Source organism: Aricia agestis, chromosome 11 (genome assembly GCF_905147365.1).
Source record: "Aricia agestis chromosome 11, ilAriAges1.1, whole genome shotgun sequence".
Lineage (NCBI taxonomy): Eukaryota > Metazoa > Arthropoda > Insecta > Lepidoptera > Lycaenidae > Aricia > Aricia agestis.
Genome location: NC_056416.1, coordinates 2,489,329 through 2,506,599, shown reverse-complemented (window position 1 = coordinate 2,506,599; position 17,271 = coordinate 2,489,329). Strand labels below are relative to the sequence as shown.

The following is a 17,271-nucleotide window of genomic DNA, read 5'->3' as shown; positions in this document are numbered from 1 at the left end:
AGTGGGTATTGTTGCTGTTTGATGAAAATATTATTTGCATTTATCGCGTTACTACTATCTCAATCCGTTTGTTTTTCAGGCTGGGAGGCTCGCATGGACAGCCACGGGCGCGTGTTCTACATCGACCACATAAACCGCACCACGACGTGGCAGCGGCCAGCGGCCAACGGCAGCGCACCGCGGTCGCCCGCGCCTGAGGTGCAGAGACGGCAGTTGGATAGGAGGTGAGGAACTAGCTTAAGGGAAATCTTTCTAACCAGCCGCCTAGACGAGCAATTTTATTGTCAATATCACGCTTCAATTTTATTGAACAGCTTATTTGACAATTACATTGAAGGCGCGCGATATGTTCAATATCAACCCTTGACGGTCAATTATATATCGTGATATAGACCAGCGGTCCGCAACCTTTTTGATATTGTGACCCCAAAATTTAAAAAAAAGTGTTATTATGAGCGACCCCAGAAAAAAAAAACACTAAGTTAATAAGTGCAAAGGTTAGTTCAGGTAACTTCGTCGTAAATAAAATTCGATAAGTACCTTGTTGACTTTTTTGGCGACCCCATAAATATCTACCGCGACCCCAGGGTTGCGGACCGCTGATACAGACAATAAAATTGCTCGTCCAGGCGGCCGGTAAAATGTCTGACTGTTTCACATGTTTGATATTTTATAGGCCTTTTTTGAGCTATTAGCTTATAAAATATACTATACGATGAACTGTAGATTAAGATAGTAGTTATTAGAACTTGTTTTGACTTTAATAGACTGGACAAGGAATTAGTTTGAGGGAAATCTTTCTAAAATGTCTGACTGTTTCACATGTTTCATATTATTTTATAGGCGTTTATTGACTTATTGGCTTTAAAAAATATGATATTCGATAAACGATAGATTAACAGTTACTATAACTTGTTTTGAAAATACATATACTGAAAATATACTGGACCATAGCGGCTCGACTCGATTTAGGTTTGGTTAGCAGCTATTAATCTTAACAAACACATTGAGGAGATATCCGACTTAGGTTAGGTTAACAGCTAACTTAACCTTAGTAATGTCATATTCGCGAGAATCACGACAGTTACAAATAGTTTAACCTGACCTAACAAACGTCTGAACGCGTGTGTTTCTTTGTGAAAGATTATGTGTTTTTGTCCAAATTCAAGGTTAAGTCAAGTGCTGACGTATCACGGATCTTAAGATTGTAAATGGTAAGTTTGTTTTAATGTATGTTGTACGATATTTAAGGGTGTCATTAAACAGGTATTAATTTCCAATTCATTCATTGACATTGATTTTTTGTTCTAGGTTTTTTTTCTCCAGCCGAATGTCCGACTTTTAGTAGCTGGGCGGAGCTTTTACAAGAGCAATACTCCGAGGAAAATAACTCGATACCGACCTATCGGAAGAAGCCGTCGAAATATATCAAAAAGGAAATACCGAAACGCGAAATTGACGTGAACAAACCTTGCCTGTGTGTGTACAGGTGTCACACAAAAGTCAGTCCGGCAGAACAGTTTGAGGTGTATCAGAAGTACAACGAAATGAAAACGTTCGATCAACGAACGTCCTATCTATTTTATTTAATAAATGTTGCGCCAAAGAAGAGGACTAGGCACCGAACCGAAAGGACCTCTTTGGAGTCCAGACGTTTGTATACTAGAACATACACGGTCCCGAATGCTCAAGGACAGCTAGTGAAGGTGTGCAAAACATTTTTTAAGAAAATATTCCAAGTTACCGATGGCAGGTTGACTTGGATATTAAAAAATAAGATCTCAAACGCCATTCCGCCTCAAGATAGACGAGGCAGACGTCAGAGTACAGCGAAAAGCCAAAGTGTAGTTATTCAAAGCGTTTATCAGTAGTAGCAAAATCGGCCTAAAATATAGCGAATTAAGGTCCTAAATTAAATGCTTTATTTATATTATGTGCCGAACTTGCTAGAGTCATTATATTGAAAAGTCAATAATCGTGTGATTGCATTGTGATGTATTTAAGATTCCGTAGATTATTTAGATGTTTTGAATTTTGAGATATCATTAGAACTTAAGGAGTTATTTAAAACGATATGTGTTGTGATAGTCATAATGATAATTCTGATAAATAAATGTTCTTGCCTACATATTTTCTCTTTTATCTATAGTAATTCCTAACCTCATTTTTTTTCTTTATTGTTTTTCTTAATCATCATCATCAATCTCATAAAACTGCCGTTTTTTCTCTTTCAGGTAATTTATTTTTAAATTTTATTTACTGAATAACATAGGTATGGTGGTATAAAACTGGTATATTCAACAGGTATCAGTCGATACGTCGCACGATGACGCGCACGCAGCTGGGGGAGGAGTCGCCGCCGGGGACGTCGCGCGACGCCCCGCCCCCGCACGCGCCGCACCCCGCCGCGGAGTTCCTCGCCAGGCCGGACTTCTACTCCATACTGCACATGAACCAGGCGAGTTGTGTCCGCGGTATATTCGGCGCATTATAATACATGAACTATTTGGGACGACTAGGGCACCAATGTGGTTCCAGAAACTGTTTTCCGCGCCATTCCATGCCATCAGAAAATGTAGTCTGGTTTTTCGAAGCAGTTAGAAACTCGCACATTGACCCATAGCTTTCATTTCATTCATACACGAATATAAAGTTATTGCGTATCCATAATGTAGAAGTGGCAATAGATTTGTAATGAATAAAAAATACAAGAAACGGTGAGGATTATATTGAATCAATACTTAGTGCTCCGCGTTTTTAAATAATAGAGCAGGCGTCGTGTGAAGTTTCAAATAGCAGTATTTCAATAGCGAAACATTTTGAAGTCTTTGTTTTATCAACTTTCTTCTTATTTTATGTTTCAGGAAGCGTCAGCCCTATACAACGGCAACTCAACCCTCAAGCACATGATATCGAAGATACGTCGCGACACGTCGTCGTTCGAGCGGTACCAACACAACCGGGACTTGGTCGCGCTAGTCAACATGTTCAGTGAGAGCGACAGGGATCTACCGCTGGGATGGGACTCGAAATTAGATAGGAATGGCAAGGTAAATTGTAGTAAAATATACCCGAAAACGTGTAAAATTAAGATCCTTCTTAAGCCGTATAACATCCTGTTTTTTGGATGTATTTAACATGTTTGTATAAGTAACTGCCCACCTACTCTTAACTCTAAAGTTTGAAGCGTAAACGGTCACGGCTTATCGTATTTAAAATTGAAGGGTATAATAATAATTATTAGATTCGTCGTTGTGGATTGAAATTTGTGTCTGCTCTAAATTGACACTTGCCACGGGTTGAGTTATAAGAAAAGTAGATACGTCGGCTAGGTTATATTTTACTCGACTCTACAATCTCCAAGCAGCGTTTCTTCGTGGACCACGTGATGCGGCGGACCACGTTCATCGACCCGCGGCTGTCGCGCGCGCCGCAGGCCGGCCCCTTCTCGCCCGTCGCTCGCCGCTGTTTCTTAGAAAGAAAGCAAAAGAGAAATTTAAAATCTAATGAAAAGTGGATTAGACAGCTGTTTAGGTTATCTATTATATATTTTTTTAAACGGGCTTTGGCATATCACACATTCCCACCGCTGTATCTCCTGTGTCGCCAGGATCGACAGCGGTCCCGCAACGAAGTTATTTACTCTATCGTATAAACTCTCTAGCGTTTCTTCGTGGACCACGTGATGCGACGGACGACATTTATCGACCCGCGGCTGCCGCGCGCGCCGCAGGCCGGTCCATTCTCGCCGCTCCTCCCACCGCGACGCAGACCCGTGCTCGCTGACCAGGTTATAGGCGTATACGGTCGCTGGGCGTGTAGAAATTCGTATTGACCATCAGAGCTAAAGTATGGGCGCTGAACATGCAAAAACATGCAAAACCAGTCCGACAGATGCCGTTGGTGGTATTAAGTGTGTAGATGGGGCATATTCGACTACGATTGCCTGTATATAGCCGAATAAATCTCCATATCTTATGAATCTTATGATACACATATTATGACATCTTTGGCTTTGATGGATAATCACAGAACTAGTATAAAGCATCCATCAAGATACTATGTATAAAGTATATCGACGCTAATAGTGGACGATCGTATACAAAAATGCTGGTATTCGCCTATCATGGGTTAGTGTGCCACTCTACACTATTTTTGTCTCGTTTTCACAAGTACATAATGGTTGAGACAAGTAACGATGCGTCAATTTAAGGATTTCTACGTGTTCAATGACCGTACTTTATTTACAGTTGAAGTCGATGTCATTTTATTTTGCATTTCATTTTTGTAAGCTCATTCATTTGAATCATAGCATCGCATTTGATTCGTTTGGTTATTTTTTCTGTTATTTCGTTTGGTTTCAGCATGGCTTTTATTTGTTTTGCATCATGTAGTTTTTGTCGCACGTTTTTGTGTTTTTTGTTTTCTGTTTTATTATTGTTTATTTAATTGTTTTGGGTGTCTTCTTTTGGTACGTTTTCGTACGCATGTTCGGTTGATTTTGGTTGTTTTCGTTTTATTGGTTGTAGAAGGTCTTTTGATTTTATGGAAAGGACTAGAGTAAGTACTTAGTATACACAATTTTGATAGTCAATTTCATCGCAATTTTATTTTGTGTGTAATATGATTTTTTTAAATTTAAAATGTAAATTTCCTCTTGATTCAGAAATAATGTACCTACAGCTTTAAACTTTTTTGTCAATATATGAAAAATCGACGACAAGTACTTAAATGTCGAAGCTTTGTACCGAAAATACAAAAATTTATTCGTACGGGTGTACAGAAAAAAGTATAGCTCTTGCATAAAACTATTTTGTCGCGAATGCTAACAATGTCTCCATGTAGGTATGATATAGTAAAGAATTAAATAATAATATGTCATGTAATACAATATGTTTGTGTAGGCCCCGACGCCGCCCCCTCGTCCGCCCGTGACCGCGGACACGTACACGCATCAGACGCAGCAGGAGATACCAGTGGCGTACAATGATAAGGTGAGGACTTTACTACTTTTGACGGTGCATTGTGGAGTCGCAGAGCACGTAGAAAGTCATACCATCGTTGTCTCTTTCACCCATCTTTTGCGTGAAAGAGGCACCGGCATGCTCCTAGATAGAAATATATTATATATTAATATATTACTAATTTATGTATTTATATATAAAATTGTCTTAAAAATATAGACACTGTGTGCTCGTAAGCGTAGCTGCAGTTGTAGTTATCTAGTTTACAAAATTATATCTTCTATAGTCAGAGTGCATACTGAATACTCAAAATGCATGCAGCGATGTGTAACGTCAAATCACATTTGTTATGTCATCTAACTTCGCTTTTGTAACTATACAATGCATTTTGACTAAGCACTCAGGTTGCAAAGCACGTAGAAATTGATGTAAGTGCAAATGAAAAAGACAATTAGTGATAGGTCAATGAACGAATATCTGCGACCTACGTGCATCGCGGACTATATCTACCTCGAGATCTTATTTAACAATAATAATATTAATCTATTAATCTCCTCACAGGTGGTGGCGTTCCTAAGGCAACCGAACATAATGTGCATACTACGCGAGCGGTGCGGCGGCTGCGGCGCGTCGTTGCGCGACAAAGTGGGCGCCGTGCGGGTAGAGGGCGCCCCTGCGTTGGCGCGGCTACAGAACGACCTGCAGTTGACGTGTTTACTGAGGTAAGTGAAAGAGACAGAAGTATGTTAGGAGAGAGAAGGGAGATAGTATAGCTATATGCGGGTAAAGGGCCTCGCCCCTGAGTTGACCCGGCTACAGAACGAGATAAAACTTACGTGTTAACTGAGGTAAGTCATAAGTGCTAGAAAGAGATAGATATACGTTAAGAATGAGAAAATATTATATATCAAAGGTGTGAAGATGTGGTGCGTGTAGACTGTAGATGGCACCACTTATGTGGCATTTGCAGCCTATGTGTTTACTGAGGTAATTGTTAGAAAGAGACAGAAGTATGTTAGGAAGGAGAAGGAAGATAGATCAGCGGTGAAGCAGGATGGTGTGTGTAGAAGGCGCGACCGTGCTTGTGCAAAATGATTTTCAGCTTACGTTTTACAGAGTTAAGGACTGTGCGAAAGAGTTGATGAAGTAAATAACAGAGATAGAAAATAATTTATCAGCGTTAAGAAGCGAAACTTATATAAGACGCCGCTACGTTGTAAACTTTATTTATTTTGACGTAATGGACCTACACCAGAGATGGATTTATTTATCATCAAGCAGGAAGATTATCCATATTATACCATAAGTTAAAAATCTAACATTTTCTGTCTTATCGTTGTGATTTGTGCTAGGACTCAAAAGCCTTTATAAAAGGCCTTAGTTGCATCCATTAGTAATTGCTGATCATCAGTTTTATACTATAAGTACCTAATATCTATTGTTATTACTTAATGGAAATAAAATTTTATTTTTTTATTTATTTACTTTTCAAAGACTGTAGGGCCTAGAACAGTTATTTTAATGTCCATCTATTATTGCTAAAGCACATACGGCATTCTTACAACACAGTAGGCCTGGTTCAAAGAATTAAACTCCATAATAGAATCGGGATTTACTATTTTAATGCAATGACAATGTAGCTCCTATTTCCATCTAGACAAGCTATGCTCAACCTGCGGCCCGCCGGGACTTTATCAGTGGCTCGCGTGAAGTTATACCATTTTGAAATTCATTAGTCGTCATGAAAGGCGTGAAATTTTTTCCACTTTTAGGGCTCTCACACAAAACTGCGAAATCGCATCACGCGACAAAACTCATAATAAAAATGACATTGCGTTGCGAATTCGCATGAATTCGCAGTTATGTGTGGTAGCCCTTTAATAGCTAATTTTGAAGTACCGTACTTAATTTTTTGAACCCCTAAAAAAATTGGTTGCGGCCCGCGATACCAAGACGAAAACGTGTTTGTGGCCCGTATAAATAAGGTTCAGTATCACTGATCTAGAGCGTTTTATATCTGTCGTAGGATGATTTGATAAATCCGTGTTTTCGCGAAATCCCTAGAATTTTCGCGAAAATTCGATTTATCAAATCATCCTACGATGTCGTAGGATGATTTGATAAATCGAATTTTCGCGAAAATTCTAGGGATTTCGCGAAAACACGGATTTATCAAATCATCCTACGACATATCAAACAACAAAAAACAAAATAGTATTTTCATGGATTGCAAGCCAAAGACCCGACATGTTCTATTCGGTCATATACTTTTGGGTCCGTTGGTCTCAGACGTATCCCGTATCCCTGACGTATCCCTGTCTAGTTACTAGATAGGAAACAAACCTGATAACAAGCTATCCCACCGTTCCCTAGTGAAATTAAAAGTAAAACTATTTATATCACAACACGGTTCATAGACCAGTCAGTAAACTAAACTAGTTAGTTTTCTCACAGGAATACTCAGTATTCCGGTTTTGCACTGAATATTCAAACACCATTTGAGGACGTGACCGGATGAAGTTGGTAACTAACATTTTATATTGCTTAATTTTTCGCTTATAATTTTAACAAACCTTATAATTATTTATCTATTTCATCATCTTGATAATAAACTGGCTAAACATAAAATCCGCATCATTTTTCCCGGTCCTAAAGACTCCATTTATGCAAAACAAAACGAACATTTTCAAATTGTTAGTTACTCACTTCGTCCACTTACGTCTTCATTCGTGACCACATTGTTGAACTAGTCGCGTCGGCGTTTTTTCTCAGTTGTGTCGCGACATATTATACATTAAACAATCAGTTCTCGTTAATATAATATAATTGGCATCAAGATTTTAATTAAGTAGGTACTTATAAATAAATAAAACAAATAATTTAACTTTTATTGTTAATGTTGTTATTGTAACACAGACGTTAATGCTTGTAAATGCGTTTTATCTTGTACTTTTATTTTATTTTTTAAGGAAAATTTATAGCTAGATTACATTGATAAAAATAACACGATTAAATTATTCTAACAAAAATTGGAGTCTAACTACTCAAAACTCTATTTTTGCTAATCAATAATCATAATCAATCTTATATCTTTAAACGAGCAAAATGTATTTTTATTCGTGTTTTATTGATAATCGATAAACTGAAAAATATTACTCTTCCTGACATCTATTGGCGAATAATAATACTATTTTGTTAGCAACTAATTGTTGTAACGACCAGCAGATGGCGTTATTAAGTAACACGAAGTCAATGAGTGTTTGCTATACCGAGCATCCAGGTACTATAACATACAACAAAAGGATGCAATGGTACCTAGCTAGATAATATTATAGAAGATGCATCTCGAGCTATTTTTATTTTAAAATCCAATTTGTTTCATAAAAATGTTTGTATTCAAACATAAGTATACCTATGCTGTAAAATATATTATTATATACTACACAATCACAGTAAATTATGACTGTGATTTACTATTCTGAATATGTCTGTGTCATAAAAACGCGGTTATTTTCGTCAAAATTCAAGACAGATAAGGTTAGTGTTGATGTGACCTTGACGAGACCATTCGGAGCTTTTTTACCTTTGTTAAAACCTTTGTTGCTCATGATGTAAGGATCATTTTAATGTTAACTAAATATGTATAGTATAGTCCTGGACTGTACATGAGTCAGGTACTTATGAGAACACCTACATCTATTTCTGTTTGGGCAAAAAACCTAAGATTTCTTTATTACAATTAACAACCCAAAATAAAAGGATACTATTGTGCAAGAATAACATGACTTTTGACATTTAATTAATCACTACTTTATTTTTTAAACTAAGTTTTTCCCGCGGCTTCGCCCGCGTAAATCAGTGTTATAATCTATATATTAATACGTGAGAGAAAAACTTTGCAACCCTTTTTACGAAAAATGGGAAAACGTAGGTGCATGAAATTTCGCACAGTTATAGTTTATATGGTGAAGGAGTGCATCGAGCTAATATTATTTTAAAATGATGCTTTTATCATATATATTTTTAACAAATAAAACGTTACACACACTACGACACTACTACTAGGAAGAATGACAGATTTTTGAGTGACAAGCCTATACATACGAATTATACTCTTTTATTTATTTCTCGGATCCCATCTATCTCTACCTATGATATCTGCATGCTAAATTTCATCCCGATCGGTCCAGTATTTTGGGCTGTGGGTTGATAGATCACCATGTCAGTCACCTTTGAGTTTTATATAAATTATAAGTATATAGATTTTAACTGTATTATCCTATGAGTATTTGAATTTCATGTGCACACAGGCGAAAAAATTGTCTTTGTGTTCCAATATTTGGATTGTTTTCAATCATTTTAGCGCACGCAAAATAGTCTTCTTTCATACATGAATGTAGAGCCTAGACTCTAGAGACTACAGATAACAGATAATATAGTATGTTTAATCAGTCTATAATAATTGGAATACAAAGCTTTGACGATATAGACAATTTGTCGGCTGTATGAGCTATTCTTTAAACTAAAGTTAAATGTAACCGTTGATTAAACAAACGTCAAACAGTAGTGTATACTACTTTTTGACTGTTTGTTTACTTCGCCGTTAAGGAAACATAAATTTAAATTATATATGCTACGAATGCCATTTAATCGCCTGTTCTAGTGTTCGTTAATGTGTTAACAGACATGAAAATACATATACAATTACAGTAAGTAGTAACAAGCGTTCTTTGTGTTCGTATCCTTGGCGGGCTGGCCGGTGAGACACACTACCCCCAAGGTCTGAGCATTGTTTTGAGATTGGGCTATTATTATCAACATCGTCTGTTAGGGCCGCGCCACACCGGAATGGCAGCGGCGAGGCGAGCACTTTCAGTGTCATATTATGATTTTAAACTTTATCTTCATTATTGTAATACCGCTTGAGAAATGCGACCCCCACGGCCACGGGCGGCCGTAGATTTCTCAAGCGATACTATATATTACATTAATGAAGATAAAGTTTAAAATCATATGACACTGAAAGTGCTCGCCTCGCCGCTGCCATTCCGGTGTGGCGCGGCCCTTATTACCAGGAAAAAAGGAAGCATGTTTAATAATACTAGATGACGTCGCGCCAAAATTCGTTTATCGCGCGGGAACCATACTTTGTTTCTGATAAAAAGTATCCCATGTCCTTTCCTGGGACTCAAGCTTTCTCCATAACAAATTTCAGCAAAATCGGTTCAGTTGTGAAGAGGAAATAGACAGACTGACTGATTAGTATGGACTAGAGTCTAGACGTTCCGCGCGGCTTCGCCCGCGTAAATTATATATTTCACAGACAAATTAGTCCACAAAAAATAATCTACGATCCTTCACCTGGTCTACTTCTTATCTGTGCCAAATAACATAAAAATTGCTCCAGTAGTTCGTGAGATAAGCTCTTTCAAATAATTTCCCCCGTTTTTTTCCACATTTTCCTCTATTTCTTCGCTTCTATTAGTCTTAGCGTGATAAAATGTAGCCTAATAGCCTTCCTCGAAAAATGGGCTATCTAACAATAAAATAATTTTTCTAATCGTACCAGTAGTTCCTGAGATTAGCGCGTTCAAACAAACAAACAAACTCTTCCGCATTATAATATTAGTATAGTATAGATTTGGAAAATTACATTTATTTTGCCTAATCGGGATCAAAGTTGTAGTTGAAAGGAAAAAAATATTGAAATTTAAAAAAAATCGGACTCTTATTCTGTATTCATCGGTTTATGGAAAAACGTTTATCACGCAATCGGTCCTTTAGTTATAAATGCGCATATAAACAGTTCTATTTCTATGCTACAGGGGACTGTTTCTTGGAAAACAGTTTAAACATTTCAAAGAATACTGATGGTCTAAAATCGATCATTTCCTTATAGGTATTTTGACCATACCGTAGATAATTCGTAGTGCTACTAATTTGAGAATAATGGACCGCGAACATACATCATAATTTTCGGGACTTGACATTAAGGTCAAACAAAATAGTTAGATTGTTAAATATTGAAAAGAATTAGTTATTTAGCTTGATATATTAATGATATTCTATTTAATGTATTAATTTAATAAGTTCCAAGAATATTGATTGTTACAGTTACATATCATAATTTGATTTGAATATGTAAACAAAGCTTGGTAGGGGAGCCTATACTTAATATTGCCAATTTAAATGTCGCCTATGTAAGTGCAAAACACAATAATTTGGTAGAGTTACGATTTTTCTTTACTTTAAGACCGAAATTAATTTGAAAGAAGTATAACGACATTATATTAACGGGATTAAAAAATAATGAACCAGTGTACTTAGTGCATATGAGTTTTAATATTAAGTCATTAGCGATTGATTCATCCCAATTAGATGACTGCATGGAAAATAACTTAATACAGTAATACAGTGGTTCTTTTTCCTTGATAATAAGACTCAAAATAGCACGGCACTGAAAGTTTGAAAACCACAGGGGAATCCTAATTCATATAAAAAACTTAATTTGTTTCATGGTATTGGGATGTGGATTTTTTCTTTGCTAATGATGGCGGATGGATGGATGAGCCCTATAATTTGGGAGCTTCTGCTAAGTGCAATGGAAAATTTTAAATTTTATGAAATAAACTGTACTAAAAGTTCCATGAACTTTTCGTTATATTATTCATTTGTCATGGAAAGTTCGGAAGTTGGGTAGTAACGATTCTTACAAGTGATGGTGCTTATATCTGAATTCTATGATTGATTTTAGCTATCTACAACATGCATATTCAGTTTTTTTTTTACTTTTTAAACCATAGAATAAGAAAAGGCATTCCATACAATCGTCAGCGCTAAAATGTGTCACCCTCGAAATGAGTGAGCTCACTCATCTAAGAGCAGTGTGCCTTAGGACGCGGTAACAGCCGGACGTGTTTAATTCATTAATTACCGCGTTGTTTTTCGCTACATTTCGCTCCAGAATGCCGTCATGTGCCTTCCGACAGTGCAGTAACAAAACGAGGAATACAAATAAAGCCAAAGGTGTAATATTTCACACGTAATTACTAAGATTTTATTAATATTTAAATTATTGTCTTCCATTTTAAGAGAAAAATCAAAGCGAAGCGTAAAATGAGCGAAAGAGAAAGTAGTATGTATATGATATTACTGTAAGACAAAAAAAGACGACAATATTTTCTCGATTCGATTAAAGCGTAATATGAGCGAAAGAGAAAGTAGTATATGCTATTACTGTAAGACAAAAAAGGACGACAATATTTTCTCGATACACATTTTGCATGCAAAAACATTGCTACAGTTTTGACGGCATACGTCGTATCTAAGTATTTTGATATCGTTGTTTTAAACTGCAAAGCGGTGCTAAGGTGAGACTACTAATTTGGCCTGTCGAATGAGTATTTAATGTATTTTATTTACAATTTTAAACCAGATTGTTGGCTACACCGACTATCTCTAGTATCACATACTCACATACTTAGAATCTTGGCTCTACATTTTACTGTACATAATATTATTATGTTGTGGTAGATATATAAAATCTATACTAATATTATAAATGCGAAAGTATCTCTGTCTGTCTGTCTCGCTTTCACGCCAAAACTACTGAACCGATTGCAATGAAATTTTGTACACAGCTATTCTAGAGCCTGAGAAAGGACATAGGCTACATTTTGATGTGGGAAAATATCTTATTTCCATGAAAATTAATTCGCATTGTAGTTCTTACATGTGACAGCAGATGTCGTTTTTATTGCCGATGGCTCCGGAGCTCATGTGGTTAAGCGTGTGGTCAGCGCTCTGCTGGGGCGCGAGAGCAAGAGAATACACTGAAGTAACATAATTAACAAAATTTTAATTACACGAATTTCCTCCAGATCAGCGATAACAAAATGTACACTGTATTTACAAGCGCACCCATCGCCCAGGCCCCAGGGTAATACAGTATAAATATCATACAGTAGAGTAACTCAGCCACGATCTTAAAATGGACTTGCTGAACGTAGAGATAAATTATAAAGATATTATAGTAAAACCGTCGTAGGGGCTACAGAGTCTTTTATTTTTTTCTGAAATCGCACATCGCATTACGCATAACAGGTACTTTGAATTGTTCATTTTTATCAGATTAATAATGGCCTGGTATGGTATGAAGATGGTCTACAGCAGCGGTTCTCAAACTTTTTTGGTGACGGAACCCTTCACATTTTTGACGAACGAACGAAACGAAGAAAAGAATGTATTGTCTTTGAAATTTGAATGTGTGACTGATGACATTTCTAAATCATCAAAAATCAATTTATGTTTCGTTCGTGGAGCCCTAGGGTTCCGCGGAGCAAAGTTTTAGAATGGCTGGTCTACTGTACATGATTTAGATTGTGATGTGTGTAAGGGTATAATTTATGTATAATTGAGCCGTGGACCCGCGCCGTAACAATGGGTTTACTGCAATTAACACGACCGTATCTTTGCGCACGCGAACTGTAGGTAGGGCTGTCGCGTGGTAGATTTTTATTTACAAAACACAACTTAAAAAGGCCTCAGCTCATGGCGGATTAAAACTAGACGATCAATTTTAATTCCTTGGTACAATAATTTTACCAAAAAGACAAAAAGTAAATATAATATTATGGGCAAGTAAAAGTTTGAAAACACCTCATTTGCTGATCTGCAGCAAGACAGCAACTATGTATATATTACTTATTGAATTATATTATGGTCGCTATTAAGCATTAGTGTCCTAACCCACAACAATATTTTTGTTGTTAAATTTTGTGTGCAGTCTTGTTCTAAACTCAGAATACAGAACAAGTTCTAAATCATGTAAAGAACATAACTGCATTCATAACTCAATACGTATTTTTTGTGGGTTAGTACACGAATGCTTAACAGCGTCCAATTATATAGATGAGATCACTGAAGAAAGATTTAAAATTCTAGAGAACTTAGAGCAATTTTAGCGATACGGACTAGCTTTAAAAGTATCAGGTCATATTTTATTAGATGTCTGCCCTTAATCCTTATACAGGATGTAACAAAAATAAGTGATAATACTTTATGGTATGTACGTGTTACTTGTAGAGAGTTCACTGTGATTGTAGCAGCGCAGAGCGCTGAAAGACCAATATTTTTTTTCACTTTTGTATGGGGAAACTCGTGCCGCTCGGGCCCTTGCCCATACAAAAGTGAAAAAAAAAAAATCGTCTTTCAGAGCTGCTATTATATAGAGGGTGTGTACCCTAAAGTATTGTCACTTATTCTTGTTACACCCTGTATAAATGATATAATATTTATTATGTAGTGGATATTTCCAGATACACAGACGGACACGCTATCATACATTATTTAATACCTGTTTACAGTATTATCATTGTTATACCCATTGTTACCGAGGCCTTGACACACCAGACGATATAATTACCTACCGTCATTAAACTATAATAAACATTCATCATCATCAGTCCATGTGCGCCTTTGGAAGGGATGAAATCTACTACTCTGTCATGTTTTACTATTTTTTTAACGTGATTGTAGTGTCACTTCTTTTTCGATTTAGTTTGTTAACTGTTTAGTGTTTACTATCGAACAGCAAAATATTATTGTCCGTCAAAAAACTTTACAGAATAGCTCAATACATGGGAATATTATATTATAATAGTTTCTCTTTGATAGAAAACTGGCTGGATCGAACAAGGAACGAAGCATCTATGTTGCATTAAAAGTTCAAGAAGCAGGGTACTGATTTTCAGTTCACTTAATCGTAACTGAAAAAAAAATCTATAAACTTCGTTTCTGTATTATTTCACTGTACTAGATTATAATCAATGAAGTTTAAGTATTGCGCTATTTCTTTCTGCTTATAAGTTTTGTCGACTTACGGCCGTTCCCAATATTTGATCTATCTCTGGTTTTGCCCTACTAGAGATAGGAATAGCTCACAATTGACATAAAATATATGTCTCTAATGTCTAATCTGAGCTATTCCTATCTCTAGTAGGGCAAAACCAGAGATAGATCAAATATTGGGAATGGCCGTTAATAAGCTTCAAACATGTCATCACTACCAAATACTTTATTATGGTTCTAAGAATTCGTTGATTTATATTCCTCGTATCGAGTTTTCGAAATACTAAGCGGTTGAAATATTTGGTTTCGATGGCTACAAAGAAGTGACTCTTAAATCACACTCTGTAAGAGCCGATATAAATCAATCAACGAAACAGTTAGTACAGTATCGAGCGCCGTAAACTATAACGCGTCATCTACTTGAGAGTTGAGACTGAGCACACTAAAGGCATGTTGTTTGTCTAGTTGGGACGTATAAGTAGGCTGTGACGATGCAGCGATGTAATGCAAAATATGCGCAAAATTGTGACCATATTGTGAGAATTTTATTTTATTCCTTTTTTGTTTAGGCCTGAATAGATCGAGCCATTCACATATAAAATTGATAAAAGTTTATTTATGAACATTCATTTAGAGAATCATTTGATTTTGCACTGAAGCTTTGCTAACTTTGCCACGATTCTAAAACTAAACAGCATCATCGTTGCCTTATACGTGACAAATAAAACTACATAGTATAGGGTGCAAAGTTTATCCAGTGCTTTTATTTCTCACGAGTACATAGTGCTTATTCAGTAGTTGTTTATAGTGTGCGCGGGTCTTGACTAACAATCGAACTCATTCATTTCCTCTTAAGGCAAACAATCTGCTAACATAATTAATACGCAATATATTTGCTTACTGCAGGAAAGGAAGTGCGTATATGACTCATCCTTGCAGGACACCGATTTGGAATGTTCCATGGAAACATAATGGAAATTCTCTCCAGCCATAAGAATTCCATAACTTAATCGCATATTGGATTTTACAATTATTGTCATTAGTCACAATTTAAATTGTTATGACTAAGTTTCTGACTTAATGGAAAATAAGTTTTCTGGCTCCTAGCCAGATCTGGAATATACAGTATCTGGCTATGTACCATGTACATGGGTTTCATGAGTGTAACTTTATAAGTCACATTTTAAATTGTTTGAAATGTGACTAAGTTTTTAACTGCATCTAATTCTCATACAAGTCATCCTGGCAAGAGTCCAAAATCCGCAATATTCCATGGAAATAATCTAAGGTCGTTAATTTAATAAGTCGTAATTTTAATTCCTTTGTGTTGTGACTAAGTTCGTACGGTAATATTTCTAATAAGTCATACTAAACTTAAGATCTTGTTTTATTATTTTTTATAACAATATTATTGGCAGGGCGATTGAGAAGCGGAAAAGCCAAGAATTGTACAATATCTTCTGTCAAACGCCTGTTGCATTGATGTCGCAACAAATATGACCACCCTGTGGACTCTCTTTCGGAAAATCAGGCTTCGAATAGTATATACTACGACCCTTATAACCCCTTTATAAACCTTCAGCTATAATTAGATATTGTTTTCCTCAATACAATATGATGCTCCATTTTCCCAATCAATTACAGTCGACAGAAGACCCGCGAAGGCTGATTGCTCATTAAACTAGTTCACTGAAGGGTTTCTATCAATCTAATCAAAATAGGGCCAGCCGCATGCGGGTGCTTCCAACTTGCGACACCGATTCGGAGATTTATAGAGGAGATAACTTTATTGAGGCCAGCTGAAGTGTTAAAAGATGTGAAAATATCCAGTGTTCAGAAGTAATTTTTGGAAGTGGAAATGACTCGTTTTTTTGTAAAATTCTATTATGTTTGGGGCTTGGGCATAAAACATTTTTGTTCTTTTTAAACGTGTAATGTTTCGACTAAAATTGAGCGTCAGCATCGTTTGTTCCCTAAAATTTTACCTTTTTTGGTAGCGTGGAATTTAAACGGACTCTGATGAGAGTACCAGTACTAGTGTAAGAAACAGCAGGCATTGAGAGAAGGATATTATTCCCACCCCTACCGCCGCTGGCGGCAACTCCCGTCGTCTTACGAATTTTTGAGCAGGTCACGTATCCCGCATACCACATTTATCGCCATCCCAAAAACAGTGCATTGCCGCCTAATAAGCTTTTAAGTACATAAAATTCAAAATTTCACGATTCTTCAGTTTTTCTAGACGTGAAAACTATGCCAGTCGATCTGGGTCAGCTAAGTATAGCCCAAGTTATTTCCAGCTCCATATGGAATCACTTCGCCAGTCGCCACACTTCATTGGCCACTCTATATTGTGACTGATTTATGCTGGTGCACTCCATATATCCGGGACTTAACAACTTCACACTTTTGTTGTTTATTAATCTTAATTTATTGTTTGTTTTGAGTGGTCTTGATT

At 36.5% G+C, this 17,271-nt stretch overlaps 1 protein-coding gene across 3 annotated transcripts in view; it reads left to right on the top strand.

Moving 5' to 3' along the window:
- Positions 1–17,271, top strand: part of LOC121732085 (E3 ubiquitin-protein ligase HECW2) — a 114,221-nt gene that overhangs the window by 47,558 nt on the left and 49,392 nt on the right. For 2 of the 3 annotated variants that reach the window (XM_042121872.1, XM_042121874.1), the window contains 6 exons: positions 80–224; positions 2,305–2,458; positions 2,865–3,050; positions 3,665–3,790; positions 4,905–4,994; positions 5,526–5,686. In XM_042121872.1, coding sequence (XP_041977806.1) covers positions 80–224; positions 2,305–2,458; positions 2,865–3,050; positions 3,665–3,790; positions 4,905–4,994; positions 5,526–5,686 — 862 coding nt within the window. The remainder of the gene's footprint in view (positions 1–79; positions 225–2,304; positions 2,459–2,864; positions 3,051–3,664; positions 3,791–4,904; positions 4,995–5,525; positions 5,687–17,271) is intronic. The other variant, XM_042121873.1, reaches the window with a different exon arrangement.